At 68.5% G+C, this 13,105-nt stretch overlaps 2 protein-coding genes across 2 annotated transcripts in view; one reads left to right on the top strand and one right to left on the bottom strand.

The window, feature by feature from the left end:
- Window positions 1-3,784: 3,784 nt before the first annotated feature.
- Window positions 3,785-6,589, top strand: HIC1 (HIC ZBTB transcriptional repressor 1). The gene is made up of 2 exons (XM_088530025.1): window positions 3,785-3,938; window positions 4,637-6,589. The coding sequence occupies exons 1-2, from the start codon at window positions 3,887-3,889 to the stop codon at window positions 6,580-6,582; spliced, it is 1,998 nt and encodes a 665-aa protein (XP_088386151.1). The 5' UTR covers window positions 3,785-3,886; the 3' UTR covers window positions 6,583-6,589.
- Window positions 6,590-9,901: 3,312 nt separating this feature from the next.
- Window positions 9,902-13,105, bottom strand: part of SMG6 (SMG6 nonsense mediated mRNA decay factor) — a 97,064-nt gene continuing 93,860 nt past the window's right edge. The window contains exons 16-18 of the mRNA XM_088530023.1: window positions 12,217-12,428; window positions 11,913-11,994; window positions 9,902-10,176 (exon numbers count right to left, since the gene is read on the bottom strand). Coding sequence (XP_088386149.1) covers window positions 10,046-10,176; window positions 11,913-11,994; window positions 12,217-12,428 — 425 coding nt within the window. The 3' untranslated portion in view covers window positions 9,902-10,045. The remainder of the gene's footprint in view (window positions 10,177-11,912; window positions 11,995-12,216; window positions 12,429-13,105) is intronic.

Genomic DNA, 13,105 nt, shown 5'->3' with positions numbered 1-13,105 from the left:
CCCTGAGCATCGCTCCACAGGGCAGGTCCCCTTGCCTGGCCGAGCGCCGCCACGTGGGGAAGGTGCCCTTGGGCCCTCCGAGCGTTGCCCTTCGGTTGCTGCAGGAGACACAGGCCCCGCTGCCGGGCTCAGCCATCCCCAGCGCTGCCGCCTGGGCTGGCACCCGGCGCAGAAAGCGCTGAAGCGGCTCCTGCCTTCCCTGCTTCCCTCCAGCAGCTCCGTAGCAGCCGGGACAGGACGCCAGGAAGCAGCCTCCCTCCTCGCCTGTGCTCCAGCCTCCCTGCCTGCGGCTGCCGGGATCAGGGGGCAGAAAGGCTGCGTGGGACACGTTGGACACCCCGCAGCACCCACCGGAGCTGGCACCATCCTGGCCCGCTCCCGAGGCGGGACATCACCCCACGGATGTTCCCTGTTGACACCCACTGCACTCCACTCCCAGCCGCCCATCGGAGTAGGACCCGCCGTGGGCACCGTCACTGCTGCTGCCTGGTGTTCGGGGAGGGACTGGGCACGTGTCCCCCAGCCCTGAAACAAACAAAAAAGCACAGGTTCCCCATAGTGGCTTACTCGTGTCATGAGTTTCACGGTCTCAGGCTGGCAAAGCTGGCAGGCCATGGAGGGGAATGTGAGCACAGGCCCTGCCAGGGCAGCTGGCCCCAAATGGTGCCATTTTGGCAACAAGGAGCATCTGGCACCCTGCAGGTGCTGCCAGGGCGGCCGGCTCCATGCAGCTCCCTGGCACCGCAGGCTGGGAGATGCCCCCGGGCAAGGAAGAAACACGTGGGGCCAACGGCATCAGTGGGACAAGGCTGCGCAGGGGCTGCGGCGGCAGCAGCGCTGCCAGCAGAATGAAGTGCGAGCTGCCACCAGGGGCTCCCGGCTCCGCTGCGGCTCCGCTGGCCGGCGCGCCGTAATCGGAGGCATGTGTGTGGGCTCCCGGGAGCGGCAGCGCTGGGAAGCAGGGCCCTGCCGAGACCGGGGCGCCGCATCCTGTCCAAGAGCCCCGGTCCCACGTGGAGCCAGGCGTGCGAGCGCGATCCAAACCACAGCTGGATGTGAACCGAATCTCCCAGCATCTGCGCTAATGTGCTGCGCGGTGATGGATCGCGGGGAGGGGGCACAGGCGGGAGACGCTCCAGCTCAGACCTCCCAAAAGAGCCAATGACTTAAGCAGAGCTGTTTCCAATCTGCTCAGCACATTGAGGCGAAAATGCCCCTTTCCTGCACACTCCCGTTTGCCGGCGCTGGCTCTGCCTGCAGCTCCGGTGCCGAGGCCACAATCTCCAGCTGCTCCGTGGCCCCCGGGACCGTGGCCCGGGCGGTGGGACCTGAGCATTTGGCCACGGGTCCCCAGGGCATGGCAGCAGGTCTGGGGACCTTGGAGGGTGTTGGGCCAGCCTGGCCTTTCCCCTTGCATGGGATGTGGCCACTGCAACGGCTCTAGCCTTCCCTGGAGGGATGGGAATTGCTCTTCCCTGGCAGCTTCAGGGATTGCCCCTGGGCAAACAGAGCACAGGGGCTGCCCATCACCCTGGTGCCTGGGCATGTCCAGAAGGGAACGCAGGGAGCCTCCAGAGAGAAGGAGGAGGGATATTCCAAGCCAAGCTATGGGGTCGAGCCCACCTCCACCTGCCCCAGCCTCAGTGCCTCTCCCTGTGAACACCAACCCACCCTCCGCTCCCGGGAGAGCTGGGAAAAGCTGCAGGAGAAGGTGGAAAAGCTGCAAGTCTTCCCCTTCCCGCCCCTCGCGGCTCCCCGGGCTGCCCCGCGGCCACGGCGTCACTCAGCAGGTCGTGGGGCAGCCGCGGGGACACAGCTGCCTCCCAGCCCTTGCTGCCTTGATTTATGCAGCGCAGCCCCATAAATTACCGGGACGGAGCCCACGGGAGCCATCGCTCACGGCAACATCCAGAGCTCGCTGCCAGAACCTGAAACGTTTCCAGCCGCTAATTGAACAGGAAAAAAGGGGGAAATTAGTGCCCGGGGAGCTGCGATTAAACCACCTCTCTGTAACGAGGATTGCGCTTGCCCCGCTCGCGGCGTCCAGGGGGCACAAGCCGTGACACGGCCTGGGATGGCCCCGTAGGGCCCCGAGGCCACCCGGCAGTGGGGGGATGTCTGAGCCTGGCCGTGCCATGGGTGCCACCACGTGAGGTGTCCCCCTGCTCACCAGACACTCACATGTGGGGCTCAGAGTTGTCCGTCCCATCCATGAGGAGAGCTGCAGGGTACCAGATCCAACCTCTGGACTGGATGCAGCCGAGTGGCACAGAGCCGGGGGACCCAAGCGGAGCAAGGAAGCAGGAAACAAGGACAGGGCAGATTGTTCAGCACACGTGTCCCGAGTTTGGCTGGAGCTCAGCAGCCGGCCCCCACACCAGCCCCTCCGCAGGACACCCACATCCCGGGTGGATGCCGCAGTGATGAAGATGCTGCCGGTGGCCAAGCCCTGCTCCAGGGATGAGCGATGGTGCCCGGGCTGCACCAAGACCCAGATGAGCGAGCAGTGCGTAACAAGGTGGAGTGAGAGCCCAAAACGCACGGCTGGTTTGTATCCCGGTCCCGTGGCCAGGAGCGCCGAGCTGCTTCCCGGCAGGCCCCGGCTGGGCCGCGCGCAGCTGTGTGGCCTGGCAAGGCCACGTTGTGCAAGAGGCCGGGGCGTGAGAAAGGAGAAGCGAAAGTGCGAAGCGAGAGGCAGCCCCGGCTCCAGGGTCCCCCGCAGGCCCTGCTGCCATTTCGGAGTTTGCAGGGGGGCACATGGAGGAATTGGTGGGAGGGGAGGGGGTGGGAAGCGGGATGCTGCCTCCAATTGCCCCCTGTGCAGCCCCCAGGCCTCACGGTGCCGTCACCCATGGGTGCAGAGCTGCGCTCCCCTATTTCTGAGCCCTCCAGGGGAGCTCATTAGGGATGGTCGCCCCCCTCCTACCACATGCGCCCATTTGGGACCCTGCCCAGCGCCACCCTCAAAGGGTCCCACCGTGGGTAGCCCACCCCGCACCTAGAGAGGGGAAGGGGGGGGGTCACAACAACCCCAAATCCCGCGGTGCCCCCGTCCACGGGGGCAGCCCCGACGGGCCGGGGGACAGTCCCGGGGCCGCTCCCTGCGCAGCGGCGGGGACAGAACCGCGGCCACGCGCGTCCCGTCGGGGCTCCGCGCACCTGCGCGGGGGGAGGAGCCGCGGGCCCCGACGGGCGGCACCGGGCGCCGCTAGATGGCGCCCCGCGAGCGGCACCGGCCCCGCGGCGACAGCGGCGGCTTCGGGACCCGCTGAGGGCGACAGCGACGGGGCCCTCCGAGGTAGGTGCCACCGGGCAGCGCTCTCCATCCCCACCGGGGCATCCTGCGGGAACCGGGGGGACCCTTCGGGGCTGGGCGGGCGCTGAGGGGGACACCTTGGCCCGGACCCAGCGAGAGGCGCCGGGAGCCCCTTCGGGGCTCCCGGCGCCTCTCGCTGGGTCCGGGCCAATGTCCCCCCCACTTCCCGCAAGCGCCCGCTGCTCCGGGACCCCCGAGGGCGCGGCGGGGCCGGGCGGGAGGAGGCGCCCCCGCTCCTCACGCGGCCGCCGGGGCGGAGGGGAAGGGGGGGCCCGGCCCGTCGGTGCCCCGCCCGGGGAGGGGAGGAGGAAACCTCCCGCCGTCCCTTTAACAGCCAGCGGGCGCTGCTCGGAGTTCAGGCCGGGGTCAGGGGGAGTTCGCAGCCCGGGCTTCACCTCCGCGCTGGCGGCGCCGGGAGCCCCGAGGAGGAGCCGCCGTGGCCGCCGCCGCCGCCCGCTCCGAGACCGGCCGGGACCGCGGCAGCCGCGGGACATGGAGCGGCGGCGGCCCGAGGGGGCGGCGGGCAGCGCCCGGCGGCGCCCCCGGGGCTGAGCCCGCTGCGCGGGGGCCATGAGAATCCACCGAGACCTCGGCTGGTTGGCGGAGGCCACCGGGCGCCCAGGTAAACCCCGCGCAACCCGCCCCCCTCCCGCTTGCTGCTTCTCCTCCTCTTCCTCTCGCCGCGCACCTGGGCGGGGGGCCCGCACCGGAGCGGAGGCGGGGAGGGAGGGGAGGTCCCCCCCCGCCCCGTCCCCCCGCATCGCCCGTCCCGTCCCCCCGCGGCCGGCGGCGCTCACCTCGCAGGGGGGAGAGGAAACGGGGGCGGGGGGCGCCGGGGGCCCGGCCGGCCGCCTCCCGGGAGCGGGGCGCATAAGAGGCGGCGAAGCGCCGCGGGGAGCCGGAGCGGCGGCCGCGGCGCAGGTAGCGGCGAGCGGGGCGAGCGGGCCGGTGGCGGCGGCGGTGCCGGTGGCGGCGGGCGGGCCGGCAGGTGGGAGCGGGGCCCCCCCGGTGCAGCCCCCGGGGCGGCGGGGCCCGGGCGCGGCGCGGCGCTGGAAGCGGCCGCGAGTGATGTCACTTTCTCCAAAAGCCTCCGGGGGTTTTAACCCCACTCCCCGCCCCCCCGGCCGCCGAGAAGCGAGCCCCGATATAAGCGGTGGCACCGGCGAGGCGGCGCGCAGAGCGGCCGGGACGCGGCGGCGAGCGCGGCCGTCCCCTCGCCTGCTTCGCCGCCCGCCACGGGGCCGCCGGCAGCGCGCGGGGCGAGGAGCCCGCGGCGGCGCGCGGGGCCGGCCGCCCGCGCTCACCGGCCGTGTGTTGCAGGGCGGCGGGCGAGGAGCGCGATGCTGGACGCCATGGAGGTGCCGAGCCACTCGCGGCAGCTGCTGCTGCAGCTGAACACGCAGCGCACCAAGGGCTTCCTGTGCGACGTGATCATCGTGGTGCAGAACGCGCTCTTCCGCGCGCACAAGAACATCCTGGCGGCCAGCAGCGCCTACCTCAAGTCGCTGGTGGTGCACGACAACCTGCTCAACTTGGACCACGAGATGGTGAGCCCCGGCATCTTCCGCCTCATCCTGGACTTCATCTACACCGGCCGCCTGGCCGACTGCGAGCCGGGCGGCGAGCAGAGCCTGGGCGCCGTGCTGGCCGCCGCCAGCTACCTCCAGATCCCTGGCCTGGTGGCGCTTTGCAAGAAGAAGCTGAAGCGCAGCGGCAAGTACTGCCACCTGCGCGGGGGCTACGCGCCCTACAAGCTGGGCCGGGGGCTGCGCGCCGCCACGCCGGTCATCCAGGCGTGCTACTCGGGCACGCCGCGGCCCGTGGACCTGCCGCCCGTGGAGCCGGCGGCGCCGCTCAACACGCAGTGCGGCGAGCTCTACGCGTCGGCCTCGCAGGGCGCCCCGCTGCACCCGCACGGGCTCTGCCCGCCCGAGCGCCACTGCTCGCCGCCCTGCGGCCTCGACCTCTCCAAGAAGAGCCCCACCGGCCCCTCCGCCCAGCTCCTGCCCACCGACCGCCTGCTGCCCGGCGAGCCCCGCGAGCCCTCGCTGCCCCCGCGGCACGACAGCCCCCCGGTGAGCGCCGGCCTCCTGGCCGGCCACGCCGCCGCCTACAAGGACTCGCCGCCGGGCGGCGAGCCGGGCGGCCACCCGCACGCCGCCGACCCCTTCCGCGGCACGCCGCCCTGCGCCGAGCCCCCGCTGCCCCGCGCCGACGGGCGCGAGCTCATGTACCGCTGGATGAAGCACGAGCCCCTGGGGCCCTACCTGGACGAGGCCGAGGCCGAGAAGGAGCTGGAGCGGGAGGAGAAGGGCGAGTCGCCGCCCGCGGCGCCGCAGCCTCGCTACCCCAGCGTGGAGAGCAACGACCTGGAGCCCGACAACAGCACCAGCGAGGACACGGGCAGCAGCGAGGGCCCCTCGCCCGGCGACGCGCTCGACCGCTACTGCAACCACCTGGGCTACGAGCCCGAGAGCCTGGGCGACAACCTCTACGTGTGCATCCCCTGTGGCAAGGGCTTCCCCAGCTCGGAGCAGCTCAACGCCCACGTGGAGGCCCACAACGAAGAGGAGCTCTATCACAAGGCGGCCGCCGAGCAGGCCGTGCCGTTCCTGGACAAGGGCGGCCCGGGGCTGGGCGACATCCTGCGGCCCTACCGCTGCTCGTCCTGCGACAAGTCCTACAAGGACCCGGCCACGCTGCGGCAGCACGAGAAGACGCACTGGCTCACGCGGCCCTACCCGTGCACCATCTGCGGCAAGAAGTTCACGCAGCGCGGCACCATGACGCGCCACATGCGCAGCCACCTGGGCCTCAAGCCCTTCGCGTGCGACGCGTGCGGCATGCGCTTCACGCGCCAGTACCGCCTCACCGAGCACATGCGCATCCACTCGGGCGAGAAGCCCTACGAGTGCCAGGTGTGCGGCGGCAAGTTCGCCCAGCAGCGCAACCTCATCAGCCACATGAAGATGCACGCCGCCGGCCCCGACGGCAAGGCCAAGCTGGACTTCCCCGACAGCGTCTACGCCATGGCCCGCCTCACCGCCGACCAGCTGGGGCTCAAGCAGGAGAAAGCGGCCGAGCTGCTGTCGCACACCTCGCACTTCCTCAGCGACCCCAAGGCCATGGAGAGCCTCTACCCGCTGGCCAAGTTCACGGCCGAGCACCTAGGGCTGAGCCAGGACAAGGCGGCCGAGGTGCTGGCGCAAGCCCCGCACCTGCACGCCGAGGCCGCCCGGACCATTGAGCGCTACTCGCCGCCCTAGCGCCCGCCGGGGCCGCGCTCCGGCCGCGCCGCGGGGCTCCCCGCGCTGCCGCCCCGCGCGGCGATGGGAAGCCCCCGGCTGCCGCTGCCCCCCGGCTCGGAGCCGGCCCCGGAGAACTCGCTGGTGGCGGAGGGTCCATGGGGCCCCGCACGGAGCCGCGGCCTGGCCTGGAGGAAGCTGATGGTTCAGGGACTTGGCCCTTGGTTGGGCCCGGGGGCTGCGGCCGGAGGCGAAGCCGCGCGCTGTGGCGCTGGGCCCGGCCTCGGCCCCGAGGCTTCGGAGGACATGAGCCCGCTCCGACCCTCCGGGCCGGCTCCTGCCTGGCTGCCCACGGGGCTCCTGCTGCGCCGGGACGTGGACTCGGCCGCCTCCAGCGCCGCGGCCCCGTGAGTAGCTCCTCCACGGCGGGCAGCGCGATGCCACCGCGCTGCCCACGGGCCTCTTCCCCGGTGCTTCGGGACGGACTGACGGAGCAGGCGCCGGGCGGCAGCGCGGGGCGAGGGGAGGCGCCGGGTCCCCGCTCGCTGCTGCCCCACGTCCTCCCCGTCCCTCCTGCAGGACCCGGCACAGACTGAGCCCCTGGGCCCTGCCTCGCAATCAGGGACGCCCCGGGGCCCTGCGGGGCGGCTCCCGCTGCCCCTCACCTCTTTGGCCAAAGATCCCCGTCCCCAGCGCGGGCCGGGCGCCCCGGGGGGCTGCGGGCCGCCCTTCCCGGCACAGACAAAGCGGGCTGGTTTGTCGGCCGCGCGGGCACGGGCCGGAACGCGGGAAGGGGGAGCCCCGGAGCCGGGGGGGCCGCCCCGCACACGGAGCCCCCGGCCTCCCCGCGCTGCGGGCGGGCAGAGCAGCCCCCTCGTCCCGTCCCGTTGCCGCGGCCCTCCTGCCTGGGGCTAATGTGAAGCTTCTCCCCGTTCCCCCGCGTCCTCTCCTTTGCACACGAGGCCCCGGGGCAGCCGCCGGCCCCGGCCTCGCGGCCATTGTGCCTTAGCCCCCCCCGGCTGCTCCCGCCCGCGGGTCCCCCGGGGATGGGGGCTGCTCGGGGGGTCCCGCCGGGCCGACCCGGGGCAGAGCTGGCCGGGGAGGAGGCAGCGGAGGCTGCACCCAAAGCACAGCTGGAAGTGCCCAGCAGGGCCGCCCGGCCCGGTCTCTATCGCGTCCAATTTGTACACGGGCTCCTCGCCCTTATTTTTTTTTCTATAGTCGAAAGCGAACGAGCAATAAAGTGACATTAACACATGTGGCCTCGCGTACTTCTCTGGGGCTGCGGCTGAGTGCGCTGCCGGGCACAGTGTGGATGAGGACAGGGCGCTCCCCGTCGGGGTTCGCGCTCGGCTCCGCTCGCTCCATGCGGGAGCGGAGGGCGACGGGTCCCTCGCAGCAGTGCAGGGAGGGAGGTCGGGGGCTTCGCTTTGCACCGAGCTCCTGTTGCCGCAGGCTCGAGGGGACGGTGGTGGCCGTAGGGCCGCTCTGGCCGTGACGTGAGCGCAGCCCTGCGTCGCAGCCCGCCCACCACCAGCAAAGGAAACGACACGGCACCACAGACAAATGTTTAATACTAAAAACTCTTAAAACCATCGTAACAGAGTCACCCAAAGGCAGCCGTCCCCCTGCAAGAGGGGTGCACGAGGGCACTGAGGCCCCACTCGCGCGGCGGCCGCTGCCGTCGCTCCAGGGCCGAGTCCGCGTGGCCGCTGAGCTGAGCGCGGCCGGGCCTTGTGCATCGTCCTCGACGGCTCCGTGCGGCTCCTTGGGAAACGAACATTTCCAACGCAATTGGGGAAAAGGAAGCCCGCGCGCGGTGTGGCCGCTCTGTACACGGCGCCGGCGGCTGCGTGTTCAAGTCCCCGGGCTCGGCCGCTCGCGGCAGGTCCGGGCCCGGTGCCGCCCGGGGCTCCTGCAGTCTCTGCCCGTTCGTGTGGGTCAGGTGCAGCCCCGGCCCTCGCGCGTCTTCGCACGGCGCCTCCATGACCCGCAGCCCGTCGCCTGTCCAGGCGGGAGCCGAGTGGCCCTGCGGAGCATCCCGGGCTGGGATACCCCGCGCTGGCTCGCACCAAGGGGCTGGTGACATCTTAGGCAGGGCTAATGCTGCGCTAGCCGCTCCGGTGCAGCCCCCAGCCCCGAGCCGTCGACTCGGGGAAGGAAAACGGCGTTTCCAGCCCTGCAGCTTCCTGTGGCACCTCCCGCTTCCCTCCCGCGGCTGCTGCTCCGCGCTCGGCACCGCTGACGGTCTCGGGGTGCTGCCCCGCTCCTGCCCTGGGACTTGTTGGGGCACCCGGTCCCTGGCTCTTGCTCCCTCCTAGCTTGATGCTGTTTAGGGGTAATTGGGGTTGGGGTTGCAAAAGCTGGTGGTGTGGGGGGGTAATGTGGCAATTGGGGGGGGGGGTGCAAAGCCCCTGCCCTGCTGGCTGGGGCCACTGCATGGCTGGTGACACGGCGGTGGCGCCTGCGGAAGGTTCCCTCCCCGACAAGGGCAGGTGGTTGTGACACTGCTGGGCCTACGGGCACAGACAGGGACCCATGAGGAGCCCTGGGAGCTGCGAGCCGGCCTGTCCTGCACCCCCTGTGCAGTGCGGGAGCCTCAGGGGAAAGTAGGGTGAAAAACGTGCCCGAAGGCAGCAAGGTGGGACCAAGGGCTGGGGGGACAGAGGGAAGGGGCTGCTGATGCCTGGGGAGGGCAGGGTGGTGAGAGCAGCTGCGGGGTTCAAACCTCCCCACCTCGAAACTAACAATCAGCGAGTGCAGGTGGAACCTCAACAGGCAAAACCTGCCCCAGAGGGAGGAGAGGGGCCCCGCGAGCAGCCGGCAGCATCGTCCTCAGTGGGATGTTGAGGAGCTGCTTGGTCGGTGGCTGCTCGCGACCCTGCTCCAGTGGGATGGGGAAGGGGAGAGGAACGTGGGTGCTGCTGGAGCTGGGGGAAGAGGGATGAGCGGAGGGAGCAGAACGCGCAGCTGGGCAGGAGGAGCCTCCCCGTGAGGTCCACAGCATCTCCAAGGGGCACGGCCGGGACCCCGGGGCTCCGCTCACAGGGGCTGAGCGAGTGTAATCCCAACGCCCACACCGCCCCATCCCCGCTCTGTGCCCCAACCAACTGCAAACCCAAAGAGCCGCGGGCTCGTGCCTCTCTGCAACCAAGCAAGCCAAGCCCGCGGGGCTCACCCAACGCTCCCCTCGGCCGCAGGGCTCTCCAGCTCTGCTCCAGCACCGCCCGGAGGCTGGCGGGACCCTCCGCGTCCCGGCCTCCGCATGAACCATCCACAGCAGCGACCTTCCCAGCTTGCCGGCCCCCGGGGGGGCCTCCGCAGCACGGCCATTCCGGGGTGGGTTGAAGACGTGGCGTTTTATTGTTCATTGTGGGCCGGGCGGCGGCGGCGCCGCGTGGCCAGGGCTGCCTCCGGAGCGGGGTCTCCCGCCGCAGCCGCCTGCGTTACTCACTGAGGGGCTCTCCTCCCCGCTCGGGCCCCCTCAGCCCTCCTGGGCCCACTTGAGGAACGTGGGGATGTCCCGCACGGGCACGTTGCGGGTCAGCGCTTTCACTCGCAGGTTCCGGTCGTCCGTGAGCAAAACCACTTCCCTGAGCAAGCGGATCGGGTCATCTGGAATGAGAGGGACACCCGAGTGAAGCCTGGAGCTGCTCTGCCCCCGGCCCTGGCATTCACGCCACCTCTCTCATGGCCATCCCATGCCAAGGGGGCTGCTGCTCCTGCTCCTCAAAGACCTCCTAGCCCCTTGCTCTGGCTCGGACACCTGCCCCTTGCACCTTCCCGGAGCCGGGAATGCCGGGACGCAGAGGCAGGGCTCAGTGGTACCCACTGCCCGCGCCAGGGTGGTGCACAAAGCCAGGGAACAGGAGGTACCTTTGCCTGACCCAGGCCAGGAAAACGGCCCGCGACCCTGGTTCCAGCAGGAAGCTGGTGCTATTATTCTGGTGATCTCATTATAAGATCTAAAACGAACCCTTATTTTGAGCTTTTGGAGTAGCCACTGACACCGAGGCGTTTCTGGCTTTAGCTCAGACAGGCAGAAAGAGCTGAAGCCTGAGAAATAACTGAAAGGATCTTGCCCCCAGATGGATGAGCTGCCCTGCACGCAACGCGCCGGGCTGGGGATGTGGGAGCTGCGCTTACGTGTGTGTGTGAAGCAGGGGAAGCATATGGGGTATGTGTAAGCAGCTGGGTCCTGTGACCAGAGCACTGTTCCTATGAGCACAGGAAACACAGTGCCTCCGAGCCAGGACTGGAATGGAAAAAACAGAGTTTATGGGAGCCCAACATGGGCCCAGATTGGCTGCGCTGGGAGCAGCAGGCTGAGGGGAAGGGGAGGTTCAGGAGGAGCGCGGAGCCGAGCGCGGAGCCGGGAGGCCGGGATGGCCGGGCTGCGGAAAGCGGGAGCGGGAAGTTTTGTGCGGACACTTTAAGAAATGTGTAACAATAAACATCCTCTGCTCGGCGCGGGTGACGCGCCTCCTTGTTACAAACCAGAGGCTGTCAGCTTGTCAGGCCCCATTCGCCATAATCCACATGATTTCAAAATTCAGCATCATTTACACATAAACATTTGGTGACGGTTTCTCTGTGAATCTGACAAGTTAAGCTGCTAAGAATTCGCACTGACAAATGTGGGTTGATTTCTTGGGCAGCTGCTGATATAATTCCCATTCCCAGCGCCCTGGCAATGGCTCTGCGGTCGTCTGGTCCTAGTACGTCCTGCCAGATGCCAACAGGCCATCGGGAGGCAAAAGGCTCGTGGGGAACAGGCCCTTTCCTACCGCCTGGGCTGCATCCCGCGTGCAAAGTCCCCTGCTCCTCTGGGCACGGCAGCGACAGCAGGAGATGGGCTCAGCCCAGGCAGGTTGTATCTGCCATTCCGGCTCTCACAGGAGGTGAGGTGACCCAAACGAGTGGTTTTCCAGGCTTGGTGCACACTTTGGACCTCTTAATGGTTGTCCCAGCCCAATAGAAGCTGAGGAGGTGGACATGCACGCAGGCTAACGGCAGGATTGATAACGTTAAAAGCAAGCAGGGGCCCCGGCATCAGGCTGGCTGTAGCAAAAGAGCATTTCAAGGAAGGATCTGAGAGGAAGAAGTGGCTCTGCAGACATTTGCAGGGTGCTTCTCCCAGGCTGGGCATCACAGGGGGCACAGTGAGGTGCGCATTTGTAAAAGCAATATGAGGGCAAGAGCCTGGGGCTGATTGGAGGCAGGAGGTGACACCTCGGTGTTGAAAGAGGCAAAATGTAGGAGGGTTTGGCTCAAAGGGCCATGAAAGAGAAAAACAAGGTGCCTGTGGGATGCAGCAGGGCAGGGACAAAGGTGGCACGAGGATGTTATACCTTTGTTAGCGGGCATGAAGTCCTTGGCCTTGTCATTGCAATAGTGGAGACAGCAGGATAGAATCAGGTCGTCGTTGTTTCCCTGGAAGAAAAGGGCACTATTATGCCTGGCAGGAGAAAAGCTACGCAGTCCCCCCGCTCCCTTAATGTCTACATTGCTCTCTAAAAGCTGTGTCACAGCTCGGCAGGGACTCTCCATTCAGGACAAGCAGAGCCCAGGGATGGGGGCTCTGGTTGCCCTCTGGAAGGCCGTGGAGAAGAGCCCCCCAGGCCCAGAGCTTGCGCTGGCCGGGGTCCCCCTTACCTGCTGGCCCGTGGTGTCTTCGCTGCGGAAGGAGATGGACTCCAGCTCGTTGCCTCGGCTGGTCAGAGCCCTCAGGCAGTTGTCACGGCTCTCGAATCGCTCCTCCAGGAACTCGATGGACTTCCTGGCTCTCTCCTGCACTTGGCGGGCATAGCCTGCAGCCCGGTGCTCCATCTCCGGGCCCTTGGCCAGGCCGTCCAGCTCGTTTATCACTTCAAACAGGAAGAGGAGGTACAGTTACTATGCGACAAGGTGCTGCCGTGACCTCCTGCTCAAGTGCACGAGTTGCCAAGGCCTCGGGGCCAGGGCACAGGGAGCTGGCTCAGGAAATCTGGGTTCAGCTGCCGCAGTGTCCCCGTGCTCCCGGACTTGGCTGCTGCTCTGGAAAAGCTTCGCTGCCTTCCCAGCTCTGCGTGTCACCTGGCCGGGCCCTGGCGCCGCTGGCCCGCCCGCCGCGTGCCGGGCACTCTAGCTAAGGGCATCCTGCTTTTCCCAGTGCCACATCCCTCCTACATGCTTCCCACTGGCTCATGGTACCCCCCTGAAGCGTGAGCAAAGGCAGAAGAAAAATGCCACCCCTGGGGGGTCTGACTGTGGCATCTCCTGGCTGCCTGGCTCTGTGTCCTCCTCTCTGCTCGCTCGTCTCAGCGCCGAACGCTGCTGCGACGGGGCTGCGTATGCGAGGAAGGTCACCCTCGGGAGCAGGCAGTTCTCACTTTCCCTCGGCTTCCCACGCGAGCCCCATTTTCACACCTGAAGCTGCCGTTCCCCGCAGGGGTGGCTGGAGCGGGGCAGATGCTCTTCAACACCTCACCCATCTGGGGCTGCTCCAGGGTTTGCACATCTGTCCTCACACATGCTGCTAAGATGTGAGAGCCTCCGGTTTAGC

The sequence above is a fragment of the Tinamus guttatus genome, unplaced genomic scaffold (genome assembly GCF_059628265.1).
Source record: "Tinamus guttatus ecotype Peru unplaced genomic scaffold, ASM5962826v1 Tinamus_guttatus_pri_ptg000356l, whole genome shotgun sequence".
Lineage (NCBI taxonomy): Eukaryota > Metazoa > Chordata > Aves > Tinamiformes > Tinamidae > Tinamus > Tinamus guttatus.
Note: the sequence above shows the minus strand (reverse complement) of the source record. Positions and strands in the feature narration are given on the sequence as shown.